Below are 24,710 nucleotides of genomic sequence, written 5' to 3'. Positions count from 1 at the left end.
TGGAGGCAGAGAGAGGAGCATGAGACCCCCCTCCATGTATTCTCTGGAGTCTGGAGGTGTGCCACATTGGGCCTAAGCTCTCCCTGCCCTTCCCATCTCCTCTTTAGCAGTCTTGTGTTCTTCCACTGGTTTCTGCCCAGGCCTCCATCAGAAGCTCCGCAGTTCCCTGCTCTCAGTCCCATCTTCCAGGATGTCTCAGGAGCTAGTGGAGGAGAGGGCCTCCAAGCAGTGTGGGGCCATGGTCATCACAAGTCCCTCATTCCTGGTTGGATGTTCAGTCCCATCCACTGTCCCTTTCTAGTTATGATTGACACAGACAGGTTCTCCTCACCTTACTGTGCTCACAAGAGCACAAGGCCCAGATTGTGGGAACCTCCATGTGGGTGTATCCCTGGACCCGAGAACCAAGGTTCCTCATTGCCATGGGGTGTAATTAACTCAGCCAATTTGAGATCCCACCTGAGCTCTACACCCTTGCCAACACCAGGACAGTGGAGTAGGGTGTCTGTCGAGATTCTTCCATTTCACTCTTCCCTGGGGCGTCCCTTCTTGGCAGCGGGGCACTGGTGTCATCTTCAAAGATGACAAAGCACACTCACCATCCTCCCCCAAGTTCGTTCGTATTTGCTGAGGATGTGGCCTGAGATAAATTTTCAGTGAATGATCCGTATGTTAGACGGGAGCTAATTTGCCCTTGTGAGTGAAATAGGAGCTTCAGAAGGGGAGAAATCGATTTTAATTGCTTCTGTGAAAGTAATCCGAGCCAGTGTGGTACCTTCTAGAAACTGGGTCTCCACTTCGCAGAGAGCACACCCTCTCAGGGATTATGGAAAATAAAAGGCCTTTCACAGGCTAGGTATTTATTTAATGCTTCCTAACCAAATTGAGTTTCCTGAGTAAAAGGGACAAGAGTTTTCCCTTGCTCAGGGTACAGTATCCTGAGGCAGTACACGTGCTCAGATGGATGACTGAGTCCTGGCTCCCCCTGGGGAAGCGGTTGCAGCATCCGGCTTCACCTTGCAGCCATTAGCCCCGTGTTTGATCCTTCTCTTGCTGCTGAGACCAAAACAATTTAAGGAAGGAGCGGTTTGCTTAGGCTCACAATTTGAAGATACAGTCCATCATGGCAGGGAAGTCAGAGCAACCGGCATATGAGACAGCTGATCACATCATGTCCATAGTCTAAGAAACGCCCACACACTACACACACAGAGATCACACAAACCACACACACATACACACACCTCACACACATACACATACCTCACACACACACCACACACACATACTTCACACACCACACACACAGAGATCACACAAACCGCACACACATAACACACACCTCACACACATACACATACCTCACACACACACCACACACACATACTTCACACACACACACACCACACACAGAGATCACACAAACCACACACACATACACACACCTCACACATACACATACCTCACACACACACCACACACACATACCTCACACACACACCACACACATACTTCACACACACACACACCACACACAGAGATCACACAAACCACACACACATACACACACCTCACACACATACACATACCTCACACACACACCACACACACATACTTCACACACACACACCACACACACAGAGATCACACAAACTGCACACACATACACACACCTCACACACATACACATACCTCACACACACACACCACACACACATACTTCACACACCACACACACAGAGATCACACAAACCACACACACATACACACACCTCACATACACTGCACACACATACCACACCTTGCACACACCACACATACACACGATACACACACACACATCGCACACACAACCACCCATAACACACACCGATACACGAGTAGGTGTAGGAGCTGGTACTCAGCTAACTTGTTTCTTTTTATTCAGCCTGGTACCCCAGCCCATGAGCTGGTGTTCCCATGTCAGTTAACCCAATCTAGAAACTCCCTCACCCAGGGCTTTGCCTGGCGGGGGGTCTAGATCTTGTCAATTGCCAGCATTTATGGCTGTAACTTGCATTCAGGGCTGGTCTACAGATGCAGCCAGGCCTCTGAGAGGCTCCAGTCTGATTCTCCCTTCCCCCTCCATAGAGGCCGCAGAGGTAAGGGAAGGCTGCATGGCCAGCAGAAACTCATCTAAGTAGCTCCTCTTTGACCACCTTTAGCTCTGGATCCAGTTAGTCAACACTTAGACCTGACTCAGGTTTCTGTGCCTGTGAGGGGTGGGCTCTGCTTAGCAACCAGAGAAGAGCCTGGGACACCTGCATTGGCAGTTCTTGCAACCCAGGCTCCTGTGGGAGCCGGACAGCTGCCTCTGCCACTTACCCATGGCCTATCAGCCATGCCCGACACTGCCAAGCTCTCAGAGCTAGGACACACTGACACAGAGACGACAAAAGACCCTTTCTTAGCTTAGGAGCAGAGTGTGAGAGAGGAGAGTTCTTAGCTGGAAGATGAGGGGCTTAAATGAGACATCACTAAGGGAGACCCCTCTCCCTCCAGGATACCCCCTAATTGTTGTCCACCCAATAGGCCCGTGTTTTGAAAGTTGGTGGAGGTTTTCTGTTAAACTAAGTAGTTTTTTGTGTCTTCCCTGAGCACCAGTGTTCCTCTGTCGAAAGCAGAGCAACTGAGCACAGCCCGAGAGCAGACCTAGGAAATGATGAAACACGGTACCTCTTGCTGGGGTTCCAGGGAGGTCAGGATCCAGGCTAATGGATAGTTCTTTCCACACCATGTTGAGACTCCTATTATACTAACGACATACGGCCTGTGTATGCAGCTTTCTTGGGAGGCCCAGCCTTCATCTACTGCCCACATAGCTCAGATCACCCCCAGGAGAGGCAGAGCCCTAAGACAAGGGCAGTAAGAAGTAAGATCCAGTATCCCATGGAAAGCTCCTCTCCTCGGTCCTACATAATATTCCGATACTGCCAGCTTCTTCCAGCTTTCAGCTCAGTGTCCTGCAAAATGATCCTCATGCTGATGTCAGGTCAGAGGTCCCTCCTGTGAACCCATTTAACAGACAGAGGAGTCCAAACTACTGAGGTTCAAAGCACTGTGTGCACCTGCCACAGCCACAGAGCCTAGCGGGAGGCTCTCGAGCCCTGCTGCTGCCCTTGGCTCCACAGCTTCCTGGGCTCCTTCACACCCCTCTTGGGAATCCTCTTGGATCATCAGCTTGTCCCTCTCATCCCTTGGGTAGATGATCAGGGAGCGGAGGCCAAACTGGAGCCTGCAGACCACCTGGATGGAATCACGGAGCAGGGACAGCAGGTTGGCGCCCATGCTCCACTCCCTGGCTTGGCTGCCCTGCTTGCTCTGCCCACCTCCTTCAGACATAGTAGAGACACCAGCTCGAAAGAGCAGGCCCGTGATGGGAACCACTGGGGTCTGTGAGGATGCGCCTGGCCTCTGCTTGGCCTGTGCACAGAGTGCCAAACTGTAGGGACAAGATTCATGGCTAGGCTAAAAACCTACCTGCCACTTGACAGGACAGCCGAGCCACTGGCTCGAATACTTAAATACTGCCTCCCCAAGTATCCCCACTTCTCTGGCCTTTCCCACAAGACTCCATAGACCCCTCCCACATTAGTCACTGGGCTGGTGTGCCTGATCTAATCCTGAGCTCAATACCCAGGCCAGCACTGAGAGCCAAGTATGGGCTATCAGCACTAGCCTTGAGGGCTCAGGTCTGAGGTACTGTCCCACTGTGTTGTTGCCTAGGCAAGGAGACTAAGCCTTGTTTATCTGATCTGGGCAGGGAATCTCCTTTCTGGAAACTTATCTCCTGCTTGCTGTTAACACACTGCCCTTCCAGAACCTTCTAAAATGATTGCCTTTCTCTGGTGTTTAAAGAGGGGCTGCAAGTGTGCTGTGAGACAGTTGGGCTCTGTCTGGAGCAGTTCCAGGAAGAAGCTCGGCTGCCTCTTGTTTGAAGCCATTTCTTAGCTGTGGAAACCTGGCATCTGCTTGGGGAGTACTTTTCTCTCTTTCAGCGTGGTTTGTGTTTGCAGCCGTTCTGTGATTTGGAAAAGCGTGTCTTTCCACAGGCATGGTGACCCGGAGTCTGGGCATCAGGGCAGTGCTCAGGCGGTCTCCAGCCTGCTTTGCCCAGATCCCTCGTCGGGTCAGGGAAAGTGGGCCAGAGAGCAGATTTTGCTGTTGGATTTCAGAAAGCCACATGTTCCTTGGGAGCCCAGCTCCCAACTGTTGCTCACGGATGCTGTGTCTCACCATTTTTCTCTGTCCTTGTAGCCTTTGGGTGGTTTTACCGTTACGATGGCAAATTCCCAACCATCCGGAAGGTAGGAGAGGCCTGAGTAAGGTGCCGTGCTCTCCTGAGTTTTATGTGAGCTGTGGTCTTTCCCAAACATTTCTTCTCCTCGTTCACTTGCAAGCAGACTCTTTGACCCTGTCTGTCTGAGATCTGGCAGGGGCGCTGTGGTAGAGATATCATGGAAGGGAGAGGAAACATTCCTAGCATGAGACTTGTCTAAGCCCTGGGTGGCTCTGATGGGATTAGCTGGGGGCAAGCAACTTCAGACTTGGTGTGCCAAGCAAGACCAGAGCCTTGACCAGAAGCCTGGGCTATGCAAAGTAAAAATGCCAGGGTGGGTGGCAGTTCATGACGACCCTGCCAGATGCAGCTTGTGTGAAATTTGGCACCCAAGTTTGGGAAAACAGCCATATTAATTCCAACTATTCCCTAGACCTATCTCTGCCTGGGTCTAGGATTATGTATCTTTCCATTCTCTGAGACCTTTAATTTTCTATCTAAATCTTATTATACTATCTCCAGGCCCCATAAAACTCTCATCTTTTGTCTTACTAAATTTCATCAACATTTGATTATGAAAATGCCACAGTTAATATCTGTACTGTATATTAGACATTCAAGATGGCTTGGTATTTAGATATCAGGCTGCTGGCATCAATCTGAGTGAACTCAGCTATATGACATCACTCAACCAGCTCAGCTTACTCTAGCAAGGTCCCTTAGAAACAAAGCAATGGCAGCACATGAGCCTGGGGCACTGGGCAGCACACGCCTGTTACACAGCAGCGGTATTCCTGACACGTGTGGGTTTTTACCTGTGATACCAGCTTTGCACGGCAGTGAACATGCTTAGGCTACAGCTCCTGCAGGACTCCTTCCCACCCTGTTATAGTCTCAGAACGTGTGTGATCTCCTAGGATTGTACTCTCCATGTCACAGGCTGAATCCATGGCTTGAAGTCTTCCTGTCCTCTCTGACATTGTGACATGGTACTGTCATCTATAAAATTCAGCTACAGGCCTTGGAAGAATAATCTCATATTTTAAGTAAGTCTATGTTTTTGTATTGGGCTACGTTTGTCGCTATCCTCGCTGCAGGCTTGAGGCTGGGCATGTCTGGGGGAGTCTCATTGAGTTAGCCTGCTGATTCTTCCCTTTATAGTGTCTATTAGAACGTGGCTAAAGAGAGAACAGCAGATACAGTACACATATGTGTGCACATACTCATGTATAATATACATATACACATAGGTATATAGATTACACATGTGTGTGCGCACACAGATACAGACACTACACATATACACACATACCTCTAGATTTTACAGGAAAAAAATAATCAAAACAAACTGATAGGACATGGGTTCTCCAAACACTAATAGCTGTGGAAATGTCAGTGAGCTGGAATGTTCTGCACATGTGAATTATGTTCCTTGGAAGTTGCTCGTAGTAAAGGGGTCGGTCTAGATTCCCCATGGTTGTCGTTCTAGAACAGCTGGTATTTTGGCTTCTGTTTCATTGGTTTCTGTTTCCCAAAGAGAACAGTTGTTGGTAGATAGATGGAAATGGATGTTTGCCATGAAGGTAACTGACAATTAAGGGCACAACACAAGAATAGCCCTCACACCAGCTCTGGAAATCCATCTTCCCTTTGTCCAGAATCACCAGACATTGTTTGTTTCTCGGCAGCTGGAGCTAAGGAATGCATCCACAGCCATGAGTATCAGTAGTCAAACCTGAAAGAAATGATTCAGGTCTCTTACGCTGGCCACGAGTCCTCTCAGTCCAAGGCCACTAGTTCATTGGTCCCAGTCTGTGCAGGGCCTGGAGGAGTTACGGTTTTGTCCAGGATCCTTCACAAGAGCTGCTGGAGTGACTTGAGGCTGGGGAGATGGCTCAGTAGGTAAAGTGCTTGCTTCCCAAGTGTAAGGACCTGAGTTCAGATCCCAGAACCCACAGGAAAACCTGGCTGTGGTAGCATGCCTGTAATCTCAGAGATGACCAGATGGGGGCAGAGGCAGGCAGATTGGAGATCCCCAGGCCTTTGGTGGGAAATTCCATTCCAACAATAGAGCCTGTCTTAGACAAAAGGTGGAAGGCTCCCAAGGACCTCTACCTAAGGCTATGCCCTCTACTTAAGGCTATCCTCTGCTCTCTGCACAAGAACCTACAGCAACATGTACACTTCCTGCACACACACACACCAAACACACACACTACACAAGGAACTGTTTCAGGAAATCATGCCTGGTCTAATTTGCAAGAGCTCCCAGCCTGGCAGGGAAGGCAGAATTGTGGTCACCTAAGTTACCTGTATAGGGACAGACAGAGGACTTTACCCATCTACATCTGATAGTGGATGCCTTTACTGAAATTGGGACAGGAGCTGTCTCCTGTCACTCCCCTTCTCAGGAGCCCACTCTAGCTGTGAAATCGCGGTAGGTTTTGTTTCTTAACTGATAGAATGGCCATTCCTATCATGGTGGCCCCAGAGGAGACCATGACCTTACTCTAGCTAGCTGCCACTTAGGAGACCATTTCTGGCTCCTGCTGAGGATTGCTGTCTGGACCTACAATGTTATGTGGGAATTCATCTCCGAGCTGAGCTGGGGCCCTGATGAGCAGGGTAGCCATGAAGCAAGCAGAATCGAAGCCAAGAGAAACATCTCCTTTGGATGCTGTGGACTGCTCTGGAGGCAGATCCCAGAGGCAAGCATTTTCAAAGCATATCAGCTGTTCGTGGTGATAGGGTTGTATTTAGTGGGGGCAAGATGAGCCCTTCAGATGTCTAGAGACACCCATAAATCAGTTAACACAAAAGGTTCGCTTCCACTGTTGCAATCCCTAGTTCTGGGTCTTGAACTCTGAGCACATCCAGAGCAGAAACACAGGAAGCCCTGATAGACAGAGGCACAGTTGTTCTGGAAATTGCCCTGATTTTGTCTGGTTTTCTCTGCATCCTCTTCTGAGCGCTGGCTCTGTGTTCTCTGCTGGGTTATGGGAGCAATCTCCCCCCTGCTGTGACCCTCTGCCCCCAGATTATCTGAGCACAGTGGAAGATTGGGACCTGGAGGACTCAGGCCTGAGCCTGGCTCCATCTCTTCCTAGATGCCTGACTTTGGGCAAGCGACTTGACCTGTCTGAGCTTGTGGCTTCCTCCTGACCCTGCACCCCCAAATCCTGCAGTTTTCAGTTGAAGACACAGTTTAGAGAACCCCAGCTTTGGAAGCTCTTAGTGATACAGTGTAGAGCTTACAGATCAAGACTGAATCCAGTGTCCCTGGCTTAAGGCCCCACATCCAGACCAGGACAGATGACATTTGCACAGCAGATTGACTAGCTCGCTCAGATTTTCTAGAATCTCCCAGAATGCATCTCTAGCATCTGAACAGGAGTCACCTTTCTCCTCTGATGCTGGGAAGGCAAGAGCTCAGGTCCTGGGAAGTAAATACGATGCCTTCATTGAGCAGTCCTTTGAGATTTACAAAGCCCTTTCATAGATGGTATTTCATGGGCACTGGCTAGAAGCCTGTGTGGCAGCTGTTTTCCCTCTTTTAGAGATGTGATGAGTTCAGGCCCAGAGAGATTACAGAATTTAGCCAAAAGGTCACACAGCTAGTTAGTGAACACAAGCCAGCTCTGGCTGATGGAGGAGTATGTCTCCCACTCTACAATGGGTAGCAATGCCCTCCCTGACCTCAACCTGAGGTCCAATGCCCAGTGTGACAGGCCAAACCTGGGAGTGGGGCTCACTGAGGCAGTCTGCCTTGTCTTGTCTGCAAGCTGGATGCCCTGCTTGCTGTCCTATGCTAGTGTCCACAGCACCTTGTCACCCTTATCACACACACAACGCTCCATCTGCCCAGAAAGAAAAAGAGAAGAAGAAAGCCAAGTATGACAGCCTGCAGGACTTGCGAAAGAATAAGAAGGAGCTGGAATTTGAGCAAAAGCTCTACAAAGAGAAGGAAGAGATGCTGGAGAAGGAGAAGCAGCTGAAGATCAACCGGCTGGCCCAGGAGGTGTGTGCACAGTCGCAGGGGGGCGTGCATTGTCTCACTACTTTCAAGGGCCAGTTAGGATCTTTCTCCACAAAGACTGTAAAGACAGGCTCATCCTTCCCAGTCCAGGGATTACAACTGCTCCACCTACCTAGGGCCATCTGAGGCCAGCTCTAGATGCATGTTAGGTGTATGTTTGAGACTAAAGCTAGTCTCCTGGCTTAGGGTCTGGATCTGAGGCTAACCTCCCTGCCCAGACTGAGTCTCAGGCTTGTCACTGACACATAAGTCTGCCCCCTTTACTTTATCCCTCCAAGGTGTAACTCTATGAAAAGGCCTCTTCTCCTTACAGCTGATCTTCAGGCTCAGAGTCTGGCTGAGATTAACCCCTCTGCCTCTTTTGAAAGTCTGGTTCACCTTTCTCACCTGTCTTATTCAGTCCACTCTCACTACCAAGTCTCACCGAGCTCGGTATATGGGTTTAACATTTAATGTAGATTTCAAGTCTGAAACTATCTCCAGAAAATCAGGCTTAGAATCTGAGGCTGCTAACTCTGTCTCTGAGGCTAGACCTCTAGAACCTGAGAATATTCCTAAGACAAACCGTGCCAATAGTACTCTTACAGCACGAGAGGATTCTGTCTTGAGTGAGGTGGTTGGCCTGAGCTTCCTGGCTGCAGGCAATATTCTTTCTGCTTCTCTTTAATGCTCCCATGAATCACAATGCCAGGCTGATTAGATTATAAAACCAGAGAAGTCCTGGGAAATGTGAAGTGTATTAGGTCTGGCACTAAGAATAGATTAGCTTCAAAATGAAGAATAAGATTGAACTTGCATTTCTGAGGACAGGGCAGCCCTGCAGGGAAGCAAGAGTAAACTTAAATCCATATTGGGGGCGAAGAGGTCACAAAGGAACTCCAAGAGCCTCAGAGTTTTGTGGCTCTTGGGAGCCAGCACAGTCAGGCAATGCATGAGCCCCTGCAGGGTTTGCTGTCACCCTGACATCCCAGCCTCTACTCTGTTCTTAGGCCCAAGTGGATTTTTTGTCTAGATGCTGGCATGCCAGCTTGTACTGAAGGGTTAGAGCCGCCCCTCTGTGTGTTGCTGCCTACCTGACTCAGCTTGCCCTTTGTCCTCTTCTTTGGACACGGGTCCTGGGTCCCAGGTGTCTGAGACTGAGCGGGAAGACCTTGAGGAATCGGAAAAGACTCAGTATTGGGTGGAGAGGCTCTGTCAGACCCGCCTCCAGCAGATTTCCTCTTCCGAGAATGAGATTGCTGAGGTAACAGAATCTTCTTTGCACCTCGACCACCCTGACCACTTTAGAACAAAGAACCCTGAGCGCAGCAAGAGGCGTGATGGCTGTTGCTCATCACTGCCAGCCACGCCAGTATCCATCTCATTGTCTACAGCCCAGCCCTGACAGTTCTCATCATGTCCCGTCTTGGGGAGGGGAGACATGTCTGTATTTATGAATTTATCTTCTGGGTGCCCACAAATCCCTTCTGCCCTGAGACAGTCCCCACTGAGTCTGTTGTCCCTGTTCTAGTACCTGCTTGAGCACTTAAGTGTTCGAGTCCTGCTCTAGAGGGTGACTGTCTGATGGTGCCCAGGTGGCACTCCTGGGGCCTCTTCTCGGCTGGGGAGCTGGGTGGCAGCACCCACGGTTCTGATCTGAGTGCTGGGGCTCCAGCAGTAAAAGAAACAGATAAGAACATTGTTGACATGGTGTGGAATAGATAATGACAGGACTTCTCCACCCCCAGATGACCACAGGGCCCCCACCTCCCCCACCTTCTGTGTCTCCTCTGGCCCCACCCTTGAGACGCTTCGCTGGTGGGCTCCACCTCCACACCACTGACCTGGATGACATCCCCCTGGACATGTTCTATTATCCCCCCAAGACTCCCTCGGCATTGCCTGTGATGCCCCACCCTCCAACCATCAGCCCACCCTCCAAGGTCCCCGCCCCTCCCGTATTGCCTTCATCAGGCCACGTGAGTGCCTCGTCCTCACCTTGGGTGCAGCGCACTCCGCCCCCGATTCCCATTCCTCCCCCTCCATCCATTCCCACCCAAGACCTCACTCCTACCCGCCCACTGCCCTCAGCCCTTGAAGAGGCCCTGGGCAACCACCCCTTCCGCACTGGGGACCCAGGCCATCCAGTCGATGACTGGGAGGCAAATACCCACGGTGGCAAACCCACCAGCTCCCCTATCCCTGAGCGGAGCTTCCCACATACCCCAAAGGTACCACCTTATTTATTCTGCATGCTGTGCTTGCAAACAAAGTGTGGTGCCCGTGCTGTTTCCTTTGCCCTCCACCACTCCAGTGAGTGGAGACAGGAGGAAACATCATCTCTGCCTCTTCCCAGGTGTGATGTCCTGTCCTGCATGGGTGTGCTTTTTGCTGGTTTTGAAGTCTGTGTTTACATGGTGAATTGCTGTGGCCATGAAATGAGCAACAATGGGTTGTGTCAGTGTCATTGTCCTCTTAGCTCCTGAGCTAGTGAAGGCTGGTGACCTTCAGTGTGGGTCTTTCTGGTTGTGGAAATGAATAGCCAACTGTGTCTTTGTAGTAACTGAGAAAGTCTCATAAGTGGGAAGTGAACCCCTGATTTAACTGCAGAAAGGGGACATGGGGGAAACCTAGGGGAAGTGCCTAGTTCTGAAAATCAAAGGATGACGATACAGGGTAATCACGGGATATTATAGCACTCTTTTCCATAGCACTAGCCAGCCACACTGACTTGGTATGTAATACGCAGACACTTCTGGCCACCACCCAAGAAATACTGAAGATGAGAGGTTCTTAGACATTCTCAAGTTTACTATTAAAAGATGAGAAATGTTTTTCTTGGATGTTGAGAGACTGAGTGGTAGTATTTTCAGAAAGACATATTTCTCATCGATTGATCTTTAGCCAAAGACTTCTTTGGAAGAGTCAGTCCCTGAGGGCCATGTGAAACTTTGATCCTAGTAGCTCATGGCCAAGCTTGTGACTCAGCTGAGGAGGTTCCCGTCCACTGGGGGTGAGGTGGTAGAGGTGGTCGGCAGCACTCCACCAACGGCTGTCATTAGCCTCCTACTCGTTCCTGACAGGAGAGTGGATTCAGTAACTCCAATCATGCAGGGAGGTTGGCCATGCCATGCCAGGTTCCTGACGTGGCTGACAGTTCCCGGTTGGAGGATCACAGAGGGACTGGAATCCGGTGGACCTCTGGTGGGGACTTGATTCCTGCAGCTCAGACAGAGAGAGATGTTTCCTTGCTCCAGGAACATCTCTGCAGAGCCAAACCAGCCATCAGGTTTAAGAGACTGTGTTAGGCTGGTGAGAAGGTCCCATCTTTCTCTGAAGTGACCACAGAGTGGGGCAGTAGCTTTTCCTCAACAAGTCTGACTCTGAGATGAGGCACTGGGCTCATGCCTTGCACCTCTTGATATAAGAAGCAGATAAGGACAGAGCTGAAGGAGGTCCCATGAGGCTGGCACACCTGCTTTCCAGGAATTTGCCACCTGAAGGGAGAACAATACAGATACAGAGCTCTTCTATACGCTAGCACAGCTAAGTCTCCATCTGTGGATACCTCTGCCTTGTTGGGGCTTAGAGCTGAGCCTTGAGGGATACAGCACAGTAGGGGTCAGAGGAAGGTCATCAGAGCAGCAAGAAACATAATGATAGCAGGAGGGACATAATGAGTCAGACCTAGTAGTCTGGAATCGTGTTCTGTCATTCGCTGGCTAAATGACTTTGGGCACCTGTTACTCCATATATGTGAGCCTGGACATCCTGATCTGTAAAATGCAAGTGGCACCCAGTTACTGTGAGAACCAGACAAGTTAATGCGTGAAAGGGGGGCTCAGAATGATGGGTCAGAGCTATAATCTCAACACTTCAGAGACTGAGACAGGAGGACCACTGAATTTGAGGACAACCTGAAGTACACATAAATTTTAGAACAGCCTGGGCTACAGAGCGAGACACCAAAACAAAACAAAAACTCCCACAAATAACCATAAAAATAAACAGGGTCTCATGTTGCCCAGGCTGGCCTTGAACCCATTAAGTAGTCAAAGATGACCTTAAACTGCTATTATGTCTGCTTCTGCCTCTCGAGTGCTGGATTTCCAGGCATGTGGCACTTGCCTGCTGGGGAATCAATCCTAGGGCTTTGTGCATGCCAAGAAAGCATTCTACCAGCTGAGCAACATCGCTACCCTGTACAATGCATTCTGAGTTAATACTTAAAAGAGTGGCAGGTACTCAAGAGACAATAAGTATTGCTGTTAGGCGTTCCTAGTCCAAGTTGTAAGAATGGAGTGATTTAGAACAAAACCGTACATGGGACATCCTCTCAGCAAACACCATATGAGATTCAAGACAGACTCCACTGTCTAGCTCTCCACTGCTCAGAGCAAAGGGTAGGTTAAGGTCCCCAAGCAATGAACCTTAAAGGACTGGACTGTAAATATCTCAAGTGACAGAAAGTGCAGAGCTGTCCTCTACTCAAAGCTGTGCCATCACGCTGGCCTTCATCTCATCTACCCAGTCCTCCACCTGTGTGCCCCTTACAAGTTTGCATGTGTGGGTGGCAGCATGTTTGCATGGTCATCCTACAGTTAGCAGGCCTCACTGTGTGTGTCTGGCATCACAGCTCCTTCCTGAGGAAGGGTTCAGAGCCCTGTGTGTACGATCAGGCACCGCATGGGATGCCCACCATACTTTCGAGTTATTCATATACTCAGCCAGCACATACTTGTGAAGTACCTACCATAGGCTAGACACTCTCCTAGGCACTGGGACCCACCTTTAGACTGGCGGCCATAGCCCCTGCCCAAGACAGTCAGTCTAGTAGGAAACAGGGTAAAGGGAGGGTACCCACAGGTGTCTGGGGGGAAGTGTGGGAAAGGGGAAGAGCCACAATTTCCAAGTTACAACCTGGCCTGGCAAAGCGGAACAAAGGCTTAGAGGTGGCAGAGCCTGATGTCTTCAAGGCTGAAGTTGGGCAGTGTGAGGAGCTTGGGAAAGGAAGGCTTTGAGAGTCAGGCCGGGAGGTGTTGGCACTCCCTGGGGACCTGTCAAAGGGTTTGGGGCAGGGCTGTGCCATGATAAGAGATATTTTTACCGAGTGCTCATGTGGTTCGAACAAGTATTGTCAGCTCCAGAATGGTCTGGTCTTGGACCTGTCCTCACCCCAAGGCTTCTGGACACTTTGCCTAGACACCGGGAACCCCAGATGCCTCATGTCACCTCACAGGGACATGAATACTGCCAGAGGAAAGAGCCTTTTAAGGAAGGGGACATTGGGTGACTACATGAGGGAACTTGAAAATGTGAGCTCTGAAAGACAGTGGCTGGCACTCAGAGCGGCTCAGCCACACTGAGGCAGTGGAGTTCTGTTTGTGAGAAGAGCCTACCCAGACCTCTGTCAGGGCAGCCTAATAGGGCTGGCTCTATGCATGGAGTGATTTGCATGTCTGTAGAAGTACCACGGCTATCCCTGGCCACATTTACTAAGACATCACATGGGTTTCTCTCAAACTAACCCCTGTAGACATTTTGCCCAAGCCCACAGCCTCCAAGAGGCCCTGGCGTGTCCACCATCTCCAAACCTGTCATGGTCCACCAGGAACCCAACTTCATCTACAGGCCAGCTGTGAAATCCGAGGTCCTGGTAAGCCCTTGTTCCCCTCTGGGGTGTTTCTAGAACAGCAAGCCAGGATTCTGTGCCTTGGGTTCTCACACCTTCAGAGGGGAAGTGGAACACGACACAAAGTCAGATCAGCTGTCATCTTGTCACCTTACATTGTCAGAAGATGAATCCACATAGACCTACCCAGTAGAATTCCTGTTATCTGACTGACTGCATAGGCTGAAGCTCCACCTACAGATGATGGTGCTGAGTCTGGGGGATGGCTGAGCGGCTGGAGTGTTCGCTGTGTGAGCACAAGGACCTGAGTTCAAACCCCAGGACCCACATTTTTTACAAAGTTGGGCATAGTGACATAATCCCAGTACAGTGGAGACAGAGTCAGGCAGCTTGTTGGGGCTTGCTTCCTGGTGGGCCAGCCTAACCTACTTTGTGGGTTCCAGGTCACTGAGAGACCTGTCTCAAAAGATAAGGTTGGCAGCACCTGCAGAATGACACCTGAGGTTGTCCTTTGGCCCCCACATACGTGTACATGCATGTGCACATATGTGTGCATACACACAAACCATAGTGAGTACAAATCACGGTGTTAATACCAAAGAGGGGCTGCCATGTGTCCAGCTCAGTGTGACCTCGGAAGATGGCTGCCATCATCCCTGTTCACAGCCGAGGAAGCTGTGCAGTGAGGTGATGTTCGTCCATGGCACATCTCTGGAACTCCAGAGACGTGATCTTACCCTTACTACCAGAGCAAGAGATTGTGTTGGGTCTGGCCAGGCGTGGGACACCCTCCGCGTGGAAAATGACCAAAGCAGATTCCGTGCTGTCCCCATTTTGCTTCTCAGTCTTCACTAGGATCAGGTCCATTCCTCACAGATAAGGGAGCTGGGGTTCACAGACACCCCACAGGGATCCAACCTCTGGCTGGCCTCCCACAGTGGGGCACAGCCATGGCAGAACCTTATTCCCTTCTAGGAAACCCTACCCAAATGTCAGGGTGGGGCACTCCAGATCTAATTTTGAGATTTAGCTGTCTTGTTGGCTCCCCCAAAGAGCAAAGGTCATGCTCGGGGCCAGCCTGCTGAGTCCACTTGTCTTCTCTGGTTCATAATGGGTGGTGTCTGCTCCACTTCCTGGCAGCTGCTGCACGGGAGGCCTGGCCTGCTCCCCTAACATAAGTCTATTGGTGGGGGGCGGGAGGAAGGGTAGCCTCAGGCTGGGAGCCCCGGGGCCTGGCACCAGGGGGCAGACGATACCTATTTTTAACACACTGTGGGGAACTGTTTTTTTATTCCTGGCAGCCGCAGGAGATGCTGAAGAGGATGGTGGTGTATCAGACAGCATTCAGACAAGTAAAATGACACCCATGGTAGTCCTGTGTGTCTGGTCCTCCCCCACTGTCTCACTACGCCTGACTCCTCCTTCTCCACTCCAGTGCCTGGCGGTTTCAAGGTTCCCCAGGTACCACCTGCTGGGAAGCCTCAGGCCAGCACAGTCTTTACCCCTCACCCCCAGCAAAGGGGACCCGTGGCTTTTCAAAGTTAAGCACTGACAAAAGAAGGCTACCAGCAGGAACACCATCCTTACTCCCTAGTGCTCCAAAGAGGAAGTGGGACAAAGGGGACCCTGGAGGCCAAGATTAGGAGAAAGGAAGGGGTGGAAGAGGGCCAGCTGGATCCTCCTTGCTCCTTAAGCTTGCTCTTGTTCCTAGCAGATCGCAGTTTTCCCGAGCCACAGGAGATGGTGGCAGCTTGGCTCCTCAGTTTGTCTGGGGTCCCCAAGGACTTGGAAGTCTTTGCTGGCATCTGAGTTGGGTCAGGCAGGATAGCCATTTAGCTACCCTACATCCAGGGACTTCCATCTAGAGCCACCGACTGGACCGATAGTCTCAAATCAGAAGCGACCTGGCTAGCAGTCTCTCTACTCCCCCACCCAGAAGCTTATTTGATAGGCAGAGAATAGACGTGGTGGGGGAGGGGCCACAGGCAGAGTGTCCATAGGCGACTGCTGACAGCCGTGATGGACAGCAGACAGCTAAACCTTAGAAGGCGAGCCGTGCCGTGCCAAGCCCTAGTTCTAAATTCACCAAGCGTCTTAACTCGATCTTCACAGCATCCGGGGATGGAGGAGCATTATTGTCTTCCCCGTGCCACAGACGTGAAGCAGAACAGGGAGTGTCCCTACTGGTGTTAGACCCTGGATTTAGACCAGGACATTGTGATCTACTCCTTTATGTCACCTGCCTCTCAAAGCAGGGCCCACAGCTAGAGACACAAACAACCCTCAAAAGGACAAAGACAGCAACTCAGGGGCAAGAGGCTTCAAGCAGTTAAACCCTTGACCTTCTCCTCTGTCTTGTGACCTTAGGCATCAGTGTCACCTCTCTGGCCTCAGTTTCTCCGTCTGCGGAACCAAGGGTGTAGCTCTCTTACGGCAAACCAGCAGTAATATTTGTAAATCTCAGAATTCACACAAGACCTAAGCACAGTACTCAAGAGTCCCACAATGGAGGCTATGGCCAGTATGGCCCAACGTTCCGAAGGAACAGCCAGGGATAGATGGTGCCTCTCTTGGTGGCAAGGGCGCGGGTCCCAAAATCTGCCTAGTAACCTTCCTAGTGCTTAGATGTGTTGTATCCCTCGTTCTGTGTGCTATCTGACGTGCAGAGACTGGCCAGACAGATCCAATGACTCATTGGGGTTCAGCCTGGAAAATAAAAGGCCAGGGGAAAAGGGTGCAGACAGACATACAGGGACCCATCTGCTGAAGTTGGGCCCTCATCTTGTACCCAGAGTTCCATAGCTGCAATCTGGGAGGGGCAGGATCTCTGGCCTGCTCATGGGACTTGAGGCCTAGGAAACTGTGTGCCCACCTTTCCAGTAGGGACTGACTGTGGTTTTTTGTGGTCCTAACTCAGGAATCGCACCCTGGCTTCTGAGGCCATGATTGCCCTCCCTTGGCTTACTGTTTGTGACCCCTGGCCCACTTGCTCTGACTTCTTAGCATGTTGTTTCTGATTCCTGGCCATTTCACCGCAGCAGCCCCACTGAGCCAGGGCCCCTGAGCTGTGTATCCCTTTCATCTCCCTTGGGGAGGGAGGCCTCTTTCCTCCAGACACCCACCCCAATCTCACCACGGCCTCTCTTCTCCCCTTATAGAGTGCCACTTGTCTTCCCAGGCACTTGTGGCCGTGTTCTCCAGGCCAAGCAGCCCCCTCCTCGACCTCTCTGAGGTCAGAGCACTGGGTGGAGAAGCATGGCTTCACACGTATGGCCTGGTCACATCCTCCAGTGGACGGAGAAGGCCAGCCTGGGCCCCAAAGGCCAGAGTGGGACTTTCTGTGAGGCAAGGTCCAACTGCTCAGATGTCCAGATCCCAGTGGTGTCCCTGAAGCCACAGTTGGCCACCCATTGACCAGAACAGAGACAGGGCCATGCTCTTCCAAATGCTTCCTGCAGCTTCCTGCTGGCCCCTAAGCGGGGCGCTCCCTCTGTTGTCACTGCCAGCCTCCTCCCTCTACCCCACCCTGACCACACTGCTCCCCATCCCCTACTCACTTCTGCTGCCTAGAATCTGGCCCGCTTGCCCCTTGCCCTCTTCCTTGCCTGAGTTTGCATTTGTAGTGTAAATCCGTGGCCTCTCCTTCCCATCCTAAAGCCCTTCTTTTGCTTTCAGGATTTCAGAAAATATGAAGAAGGCTTTGACCCCTACTCCATGGTAAGAGGGAGCTCTCCAGCTCAGGGGAAACAGTCCCTCAAATGAGAGGAACTGGAGCTTTATTCTGGACCGTGGGGCATACAAAGAGTCCCAATAGTGCCCCAGATGCCCTTTCCTGGAAAGGCTTCATTTAGACAGCCTTTTAGTGAGAACTATGGTGTGTGTGCTGTGCATATATGTATACATATGCACATGCATGTGTGTAATATATGTACAAGAATGTGTTGCATGAATGCAAGTGTACATACACACATGTGTATGCATGGTGTGGAGTTATCATAGCAGCTACACTTGCTGAGCGAGCATTAGCTTTGTGCCAGGCACCAGCCCTGTGTTCACAAGGCTCTTTCTTCCATCACCCTAGTAAGCCTAGAACAGTGGGGCGCGAGAGCATGTGCGTGTTTGCCGTCAATCAAGGCCAGGGGTTCTCACACCCTTCATCAAGCTCACAGCTGTCCCCACCCTGGTTTTCTGCTTCTAGTTCTCACCAGAGCAGATTGCAGGGAAGGACGTCCGACTTCTGCGCATCAAAAAGGTACCTGGTCACGGGATGGAGGCTGGTCATCAACCTTCTCTACCCTTGCCATCTTGGTCCCTACTTATTCTGCTTCTAGGTGACTCAGCAGGCTTCTGATCCTCTCCCTATTCTTTGTGGGGATACACACTCAAGACAGGCCTGCTTTCTGCCATGGTTCTGCCATGGCCTCTGTACTGCATGGTCCATGTCTCCTACACTCTGTAACCCTGCGGGAGACTTCCTGGTGCTCCATAGGCTGCTGTCTCTGTGGCCACCTAAGACCTGCTTTCTTCTACCCAGGAGGGGTCTTTAGACTTGGCTCTGGAAGGTGGCGTGGACTCCCCCGTGGGGAAGGTGGTCGTCTCTGCTGTTTATGAAGGGGGAGCTGCTGAACGGCATGGTGAGTGAGTATGGACCAACTTTGCCTATCTGAGGGATGGTGTGGAGCCAGACCAGATGCTCCAGAAGAGCAAACACCCCATCCTTATTCAAGAATGTCAGGCCCATCCAGCAAGCCATCTAGCTAGTCTCAGACATTGCCTGAGTGCCATGGTGCCAGGACCGAGGTGGGAATGCCCAGGTCCTCTAGGGACTCCAAGGCTAGTGGCAGAAATGGGCTCAGAATCACAGCTTTTTATAGTAGCAGGATCATCAGCCAAGGACTGCTAGGGAGTGACGGTGGGGCGGAAGCTGTGAGAACTCAGGTATGGGGTGCAGTGGAGCCTACAGCGCTGCGTTCTGCAGCCTGTGAAGAAAAAGCGCATGCAGAGAGCGGGAGAAGCATCCTGGCCGAGGAGGGGGTCTGTGGAATGAGACACACATCAGGCATTAGTTTCAGGACTTGGTCCACAGACCTGGGCCTAAGAATCCCACGACATTTACCCATGAATCCATTCACAGCCCCTAGGTATGCACCATAGTGATTTTAATTTTACAACTTAGAAACTGTGGCATGCTGAGACCAAGCCACCTCTTCAAGGATTCCCAGCCAGAAAAAGACAGACAGCTGACCATTGGTTTAGTGCCCAGTATAAGTGATGCCTCTAAGAAGGTCTTCCCCAGCTTAGCCCCCCCCCACCAGCCACACTCTTCCCTTTCAACAAAAACACACTCTACTGGCGCTGGGGCTGTAGCACAGCAGGTAGCGTTTGCCTAGCGTGTGTGGAGCCCTGAGTTCCATCGCCAGCACTGTATAAATCAGGATTGGTCGCACATGCCTGTAATCCCAGCGCTTGGGAGCTGGGAGCATATGGATCAGAAGGTCAAGGCAACATAGTGAGTTTGAGGCCAACCTGGGCTACGTAAGACTCTGTGTCAAAAACTAAACAAAACCCCAGAACCCACCATTGGCTCATGACCCAGGCTTCAAACTATCAACTCACTCACCTATTCGCCTTTGAAACCCTGTGTCTCAGACTCATTGTTACTGATGCTTCTGTCACAGCAGGAGGGGCTTCTGTACCCCAGAAACACTTCTAGAGTCCAGATTCCCCTTCAGTCCTAGGCTAGCACAGGAAATCCTAGGACCAGATCCCTTCATGCTACAACAAGACCCTCCCATGGCCAGAGGGGTTAGGGTGGAGGGGTAGAAGACCAGAGCCTGAAACAGACAGGAGTCTGGAATCAAAGGCCCTTGCTGGCTGGCAGCTGAGCTTCTGCAGTTACTGAAGCCAGGAAAGCAGCCTGAGTGCTGTCCAGCCCTGCTAATGATGGCCTTAGAGAGCCTTCCCACTAGGAGCCTTCATCTCACTTCTGCTCAGCAAGACAATTGTTCAGAGTTTCCTGTTGCCACCCTTTCCTCTCCTCCCCTGTGTCTGTCAGGGAAGGACGGAAGAAGACCTGTGCTACTGCCTGGTTCCCTCACGCCCTTACGGAGAGTCATTATCCTCACAGTCTCTCTGCACAGGGAACTCTGCTGTCTGAGGTTTGGTGGCACGCAGGTTTAGACATCCCAGGACATTCCCAGGAACACAAGGTCCAAACTATGGCTGCCACCTCGCTGACTGACACACACCACATTCCTGTGGTCTTCACACTTCATCACTCCCAAGTGACTGATTTCTATGTAGCCCAGAGTTTCATGCACGTCAACCAGAATTCTGTCCAAAAGGGAGGTGTGGTAAATCTGCTTCTTTACAGAGCCATGGTGCGGATTTTCCTATCTGAAACTTTGACAGGTCTTACAGTGAGGAGCTTGTTCAGTCTATACTTCTTGCCTTCCTAAAAGTCATGTGATCCCAGCAGCACGCATCAATGGCGGTCTTTGTTTTAGCGCCCCTGTTGAGTCCCTGTTTGTGTTAAGTGCTGTGAGAAGTGCTCACCTGAGAGCCCTGAGCCAGGAAAAGATGGGAGGGGTTGTCAGCAAGTGAGTGGTTGTGGTCACACTGTGAAAAACACTGAGCTGCAGGGACTCTAAGGGACTTGTTTCTGATGGAGGGCATTTGAGAGGCTTGTCTGTCCTTGATGTCTCCGGCTCTCTGAACTGCCCCAGAAATGCAGGCCCATCCTGCTGCAGAGTACGATGCCAAGGGCTCCACTGTCGTCTAGGGGCTCTGCAGAGCCTAGAGAGCACTCATGACAGGGGCCTTGAGAAACTGAGTCTGCTTTGTCTTTCAAGAGCTTTCAGGGCCCAGGGTGGGGAATCCCCCACTGTCTCACAGTAATGAACCACACAAAGTCCTGAATTAAGCACATGTCACAAGTAGCCCAGGTGCCAATCTGCTTCTTCCTGAAGGTGGTGTTGTGAAAGGGGACGAAATCATGGCCATCAATGGCAAGATTGTGACGGACTACACCCTGGCCGAGGCTGAGGCTGCCCTGCAGAAGGCCTGGAATCAGGGCGGGGTAAGAACGAGCCCCTCCCCTTCCCTCCTCCCTCCCTGGCCCAGCCCCTGGTGTCTGAACTGAAGCCTGGCCTTACAATGGCAGTGGCCCAGTCCAGGGCTAGTACCCGAGGTCTAGACAGTGGATTGGACCTGAAAGGCTACAGCTCTGAGAATTGCCACTTCTTACTCAGTCTTGAGTCCCAACAGTCAGTGGCACAGAGTCCAGAAGACTGGACATGACCATCTAACCCCCCTACCCCCCCCCCCAAAGAAAATCCTCCAAGGTCTTCTCTAAGTGTGTGCTAAGTAGGAATCAAGAGAATGTGTGTGTATGGGGGGGGGGGGCTGCAGAGAGTGACCAGACCGGAGAGCAGATGGAAGAGGGCTGGTGGTCTGTTCCGTGCTCAGCAGATATGCCACACGGATCAGGACTACCACATAAAGTCTCCCAGGAGGTGCGCTGCACAGTCTGAGGGGTCGCCGACAGACCAGTGTAAATGGTGCCCACTCACCTTGTGCAGTGCACGACATGTGCCACTGTGTGCAGGCAGCTGAGCCTGAGGTATTAAGTTCAGTGCCGAGGAAGCTGACCAGATGGGCCTGGGACCCACATGAAAGGATGTGGAGAAGAGAAGACCAGCGGGTAACATGATGACCGTCTGTGGTGATCTGAAGGGCTGTGCTAGGACAGAGGAGCAGTGCCCTGCTCGTGCTCCGGAGGGAGGCCACGGGGTGGGGCGAGTGAAGTTCAATCTTAGGAACTTTGGCGTGGGGGGAGGGGCAGTGCTGTTTCAGGACTTGCCAGTGGGCGCGCCCAAGGCCAGGGAGGACAGTGATGAACAAGCTAACGATGGTGATGATGCTATTGAGGGGACCGAGTGTCAGGATCCGAGACTGAGACCCAAAGAGCCTGTGTTTGCTATGACTCAGGGTTATAGTGGTACACTTTCCTAGGATGTACTCCAGACTTTGAGGGGTCACCTCTGTGAGTCCATATATGATTCTGAAGTGACTGCCTAGCCCTGGTCCAGAGATTGACATGGGAATTTGGTGACAAGTAAGGGTCTTGTAGCCCTGATTCTGGGGAAGAGCTTTCCTAGGGTATGGGCCTCCAGAAAGGAACCCCAGCATTTACTGTGCCCTAAATGACCCTGGTCTATGAAGCCCAGGAGTGGAACGGAACACCAGGCAGATGCATCACCCACCCCTTCATCCCTCCAGCCCTCTTTGTGCGCTGTGGTCACATGGTTTCTCTCCACAGGACTGGATAGACCTTGTGGTTGCTGTTTGTCCCCCCAAGGAGTACGATGATGAGCTGTAAGTGTGTGCTGGCCTCCTGCCCTTGCACTCCCTGCCCTTTCAGGATTCTGCCCACCTTCCTCCAGACTCACCCAGTGAGAGGGATTGCCCTGTGCACCCATCTGCTGGCAGTCATGGGGCCTAGAACACCCTGGGCTAGAGATGCCCTGGAACAGAGTCCTGGGCCTTAGTAGTTAGTGTTGGCTTGCATTCATTGACCCACCGTCCTGCCCAGCATAGCCTCCATTCCACATGCCTTGAAGAATCTATAGCTCCTGTTGGAGCCCAGGGCCTAGGCAGAAAGCAGTACAGGGAGAGGCCCTGCAGAGCCTCGCCCTGCAGTAACTGAGCCTCTTGTCTCCCGCTCCACCCTGCATGTGTAGCTCTTCTCTTCCCTCTTCTGCAGCCGAAAGCCCCCAGCTGGTCCCAGAGCAGCTTGAAGCCCATGAGGCCGTGTGTAGACACGGGTTCTTCCTGCGGCTGGAGCCCACGGTGACTAGGCAGGCAGCTGCAGGGCTCTGTCTGCCCATGCTGCATGCCATGTGTTGCCCATGATCCTGGCAGGTTCTTTGGACTGGTATCTGAAGGGAGATGGAGACAGCCTGCAGAAATGTCTCCCTTGGGGCTGCTGCCAATGGCTGGGATACGAGAGCTTAAGGGGGTGCACAAGGCCCAGCTGGCTTGGAACTTGGGAGCGCTGGTGCCCACAGCCCTTGGGACCTGCTTTGGGTCACACTCAGAGTCTAGTGGAGCAGAGTGGCAGGAAGCACTAAGCACAGTGGTACCTCCCACCTATTGGACTAGGCTGGAGAAGATTGGCGGCCACTGAATCTCCCCGCAGGGTCCTCTCTCTCCCATGAGAACCCCTGCAGGAGCCCTGTACCCTGCTCAGGCAGAGTCAGGCCATTCGGGTTCTTTAAGCTGGTCCAAAGAACCAGGGTTGGTGGGTTCCTTTGATGTGCCCTGTCATGTTCCAAGCCCTGCTTTGGGACATTCTCATTGATCTCCTTCCCACCTTGATCTGGATCCTCTCTGGCCCACCATGGAAACAAACTCTGGAGTATGCTTCTCTATCTGTGTCCTGTGTTTTTTGGCTGTGACGCTGGAATTGATTGTGATCTGAAGCCCACAGTAGAGCAGCTGCAAGCATGGACATGTTAGCTGCTTCTGTTGCAGTTTTCCCAAAATATTGCTAGTGCTCACACTCGTGTTTCATGTGCCAAGACAGTGGCCCCGGCCTACCATGTTCTTGATGGCCATTTGTCTCTTGCTCTTGCCATCTGTCCTTCCTGATGCTCCCATCCCACCTCATCCCGATAGCCCTTCTGCCTTCTCGCTGGCTTCCTGGGTGCTGTGGCTGGTGTGAGCCCAGCTGAGAGGGGCCCCTGAAGACTGGAGGGCTGTGTGCCGTCACGGTGGGGACAGAGGGTCATTTATAACGTTTGTCTACTCTGCCTGTTTCCTCTCCCCCACAGGACCTTCTTTTAAAGTCTGGAGAGAGAAGCCAGCCAGACTCCTCTCTGGAGCCTGGCAAGCTCTGCACCCAGTCCCTGAACTCAGCTTGAGAAACACAGTCACCGGGTGTTGAAGCCTCCCTGAAGCTGTGCCCCACACCAGGAATGCAAATGGCCTGGCCCCTCCTCAGAAGGCCCCCAAAAGGTGGCACAAAGAGCAGCTGCCATTCTGGAGGTGGCCTGCAAGGGTCCATCTGCCTTTTCTTCCAGCTTTACTAAGCTGGTTCCTCTCAGCTCTGGAGTATTCCTCCTGCAGCTCCCTCCCGCCCTCTTCTCTCTCCTTTGCCATCACCGCTGAAAGCCTGACTGTGAGCTCACTAATAAACAAGATTGACACCTTTTCCAGCTTCTGGGATGGATGTGTGTGGGCGACAAGTTCGAGGCTGTTCAGTGAAAGACTGGAAGGTTTGGCCTGAGCGTGACATGCAGAGGACTGATGCTGGCTCACGGCTAAGGGAGGGGTAGTCGGAACCCCAAGCTGGGCTTCAGGGTGTCCCTGGCAGAGAGGTGGGGAATGAGGGTGTATGGCAGGGCTTTGCCCTGTTCCACTCAAAGGGGTACCTCAAGGTGTAGAGTGACCCAGCTGCTGCCAGAGCTTCCAAGAGTGTCCAGAGCTTGGACACTGCGTCTTCCAAGGTCGCCCAAGTGCGACAAGGTGGGACAAAGATGTGAGTTCACCTCCTGCTCAGAATGTGTCCCAGCTGAAGCTTAGGGAAAGAGAAAGAAGGTGCCAGCAGGGACAAGACAGGGCCTCTTCGAGAGAGTCGCCATCCATAATGAACCCAAAATATACAGAGTTAATTACATAAGGATTGGAAAGTTCCAGACAGCTTGTATGAAATAGGGCTTAGGGCAGGTCCTAGGGGACAGCTG

At 51.8% G+C, this 24,710-nt stretch overlaps 1 protein-coding gene across 1 annotated transcript in view; it reads left to right on the top strand.

Moving 5' to 3' along the window:
- Positions 1-23,918, top strand: part of Ush1c (USH1 protein network component harmonin) — a 44,199-nt gene extending 20,281 nt beyond the window's left edge. Inside the window, 14 exon segments of the mRNA XM_026789141.1 lie at positions 4,297-4,346; positions 8,184-8,336; positions 9,481-9,597; positions 10,082-10,564; positions 13,870-13,989; positions 15,267-15,317; positions 17,641-17,682; positions 18,164-18,217; positions 18,500-18,599; positions 20,934-21,043; positions 22,286-22,341; positions 22,707-22,815; positions 23,799-23,837; positions 23,839-23,918. Of these exon segments, the coding sequence (XP_026644942.1) occupies positions 4,297-4,346; positions 8,184-8,336; positions 9,481-9,597; positions 10,082-10,564; positions 13,870-13,989; positions 15,267-15,317; positions 17,641-17,682; positions 18,164-18,217; positions 18,500-18,599; positions 20,934-21,043; positions 22,286-22,341; positions 22,707-22,815; positions 23,799-23,837; positions 23,839-23,877 (1,523 nt within the window). The 3' untranslated portion in view covers positions 23,878-23,918.
- The last annotated feature ends 792 nt before the right edge of the window (positions 23,919-24,710 follow it).

The sequence above is a fragment of the Microtus ochrogaster genome, unplaced genomic scaffold (genome assembly GCF_000317375.1).
Source record: "Microtus ochrogaster isolate Prairie Vole_2 unplaced genomic scaffold, MicOch1.0 UNK14, whole genome shotgun sequence".
Taxonomy (NCBI): Eukaryota; Metazoa; Chordata; class Mammalia; order Rodentia; family Cricetidae; genus Microtus; species Microtus ochrogaster.
The sequence above is the reverse complement of the archived record's forward strand: the minus strand, read 5'-3'. Positions and strand labels throughout refer to the sequence as shown.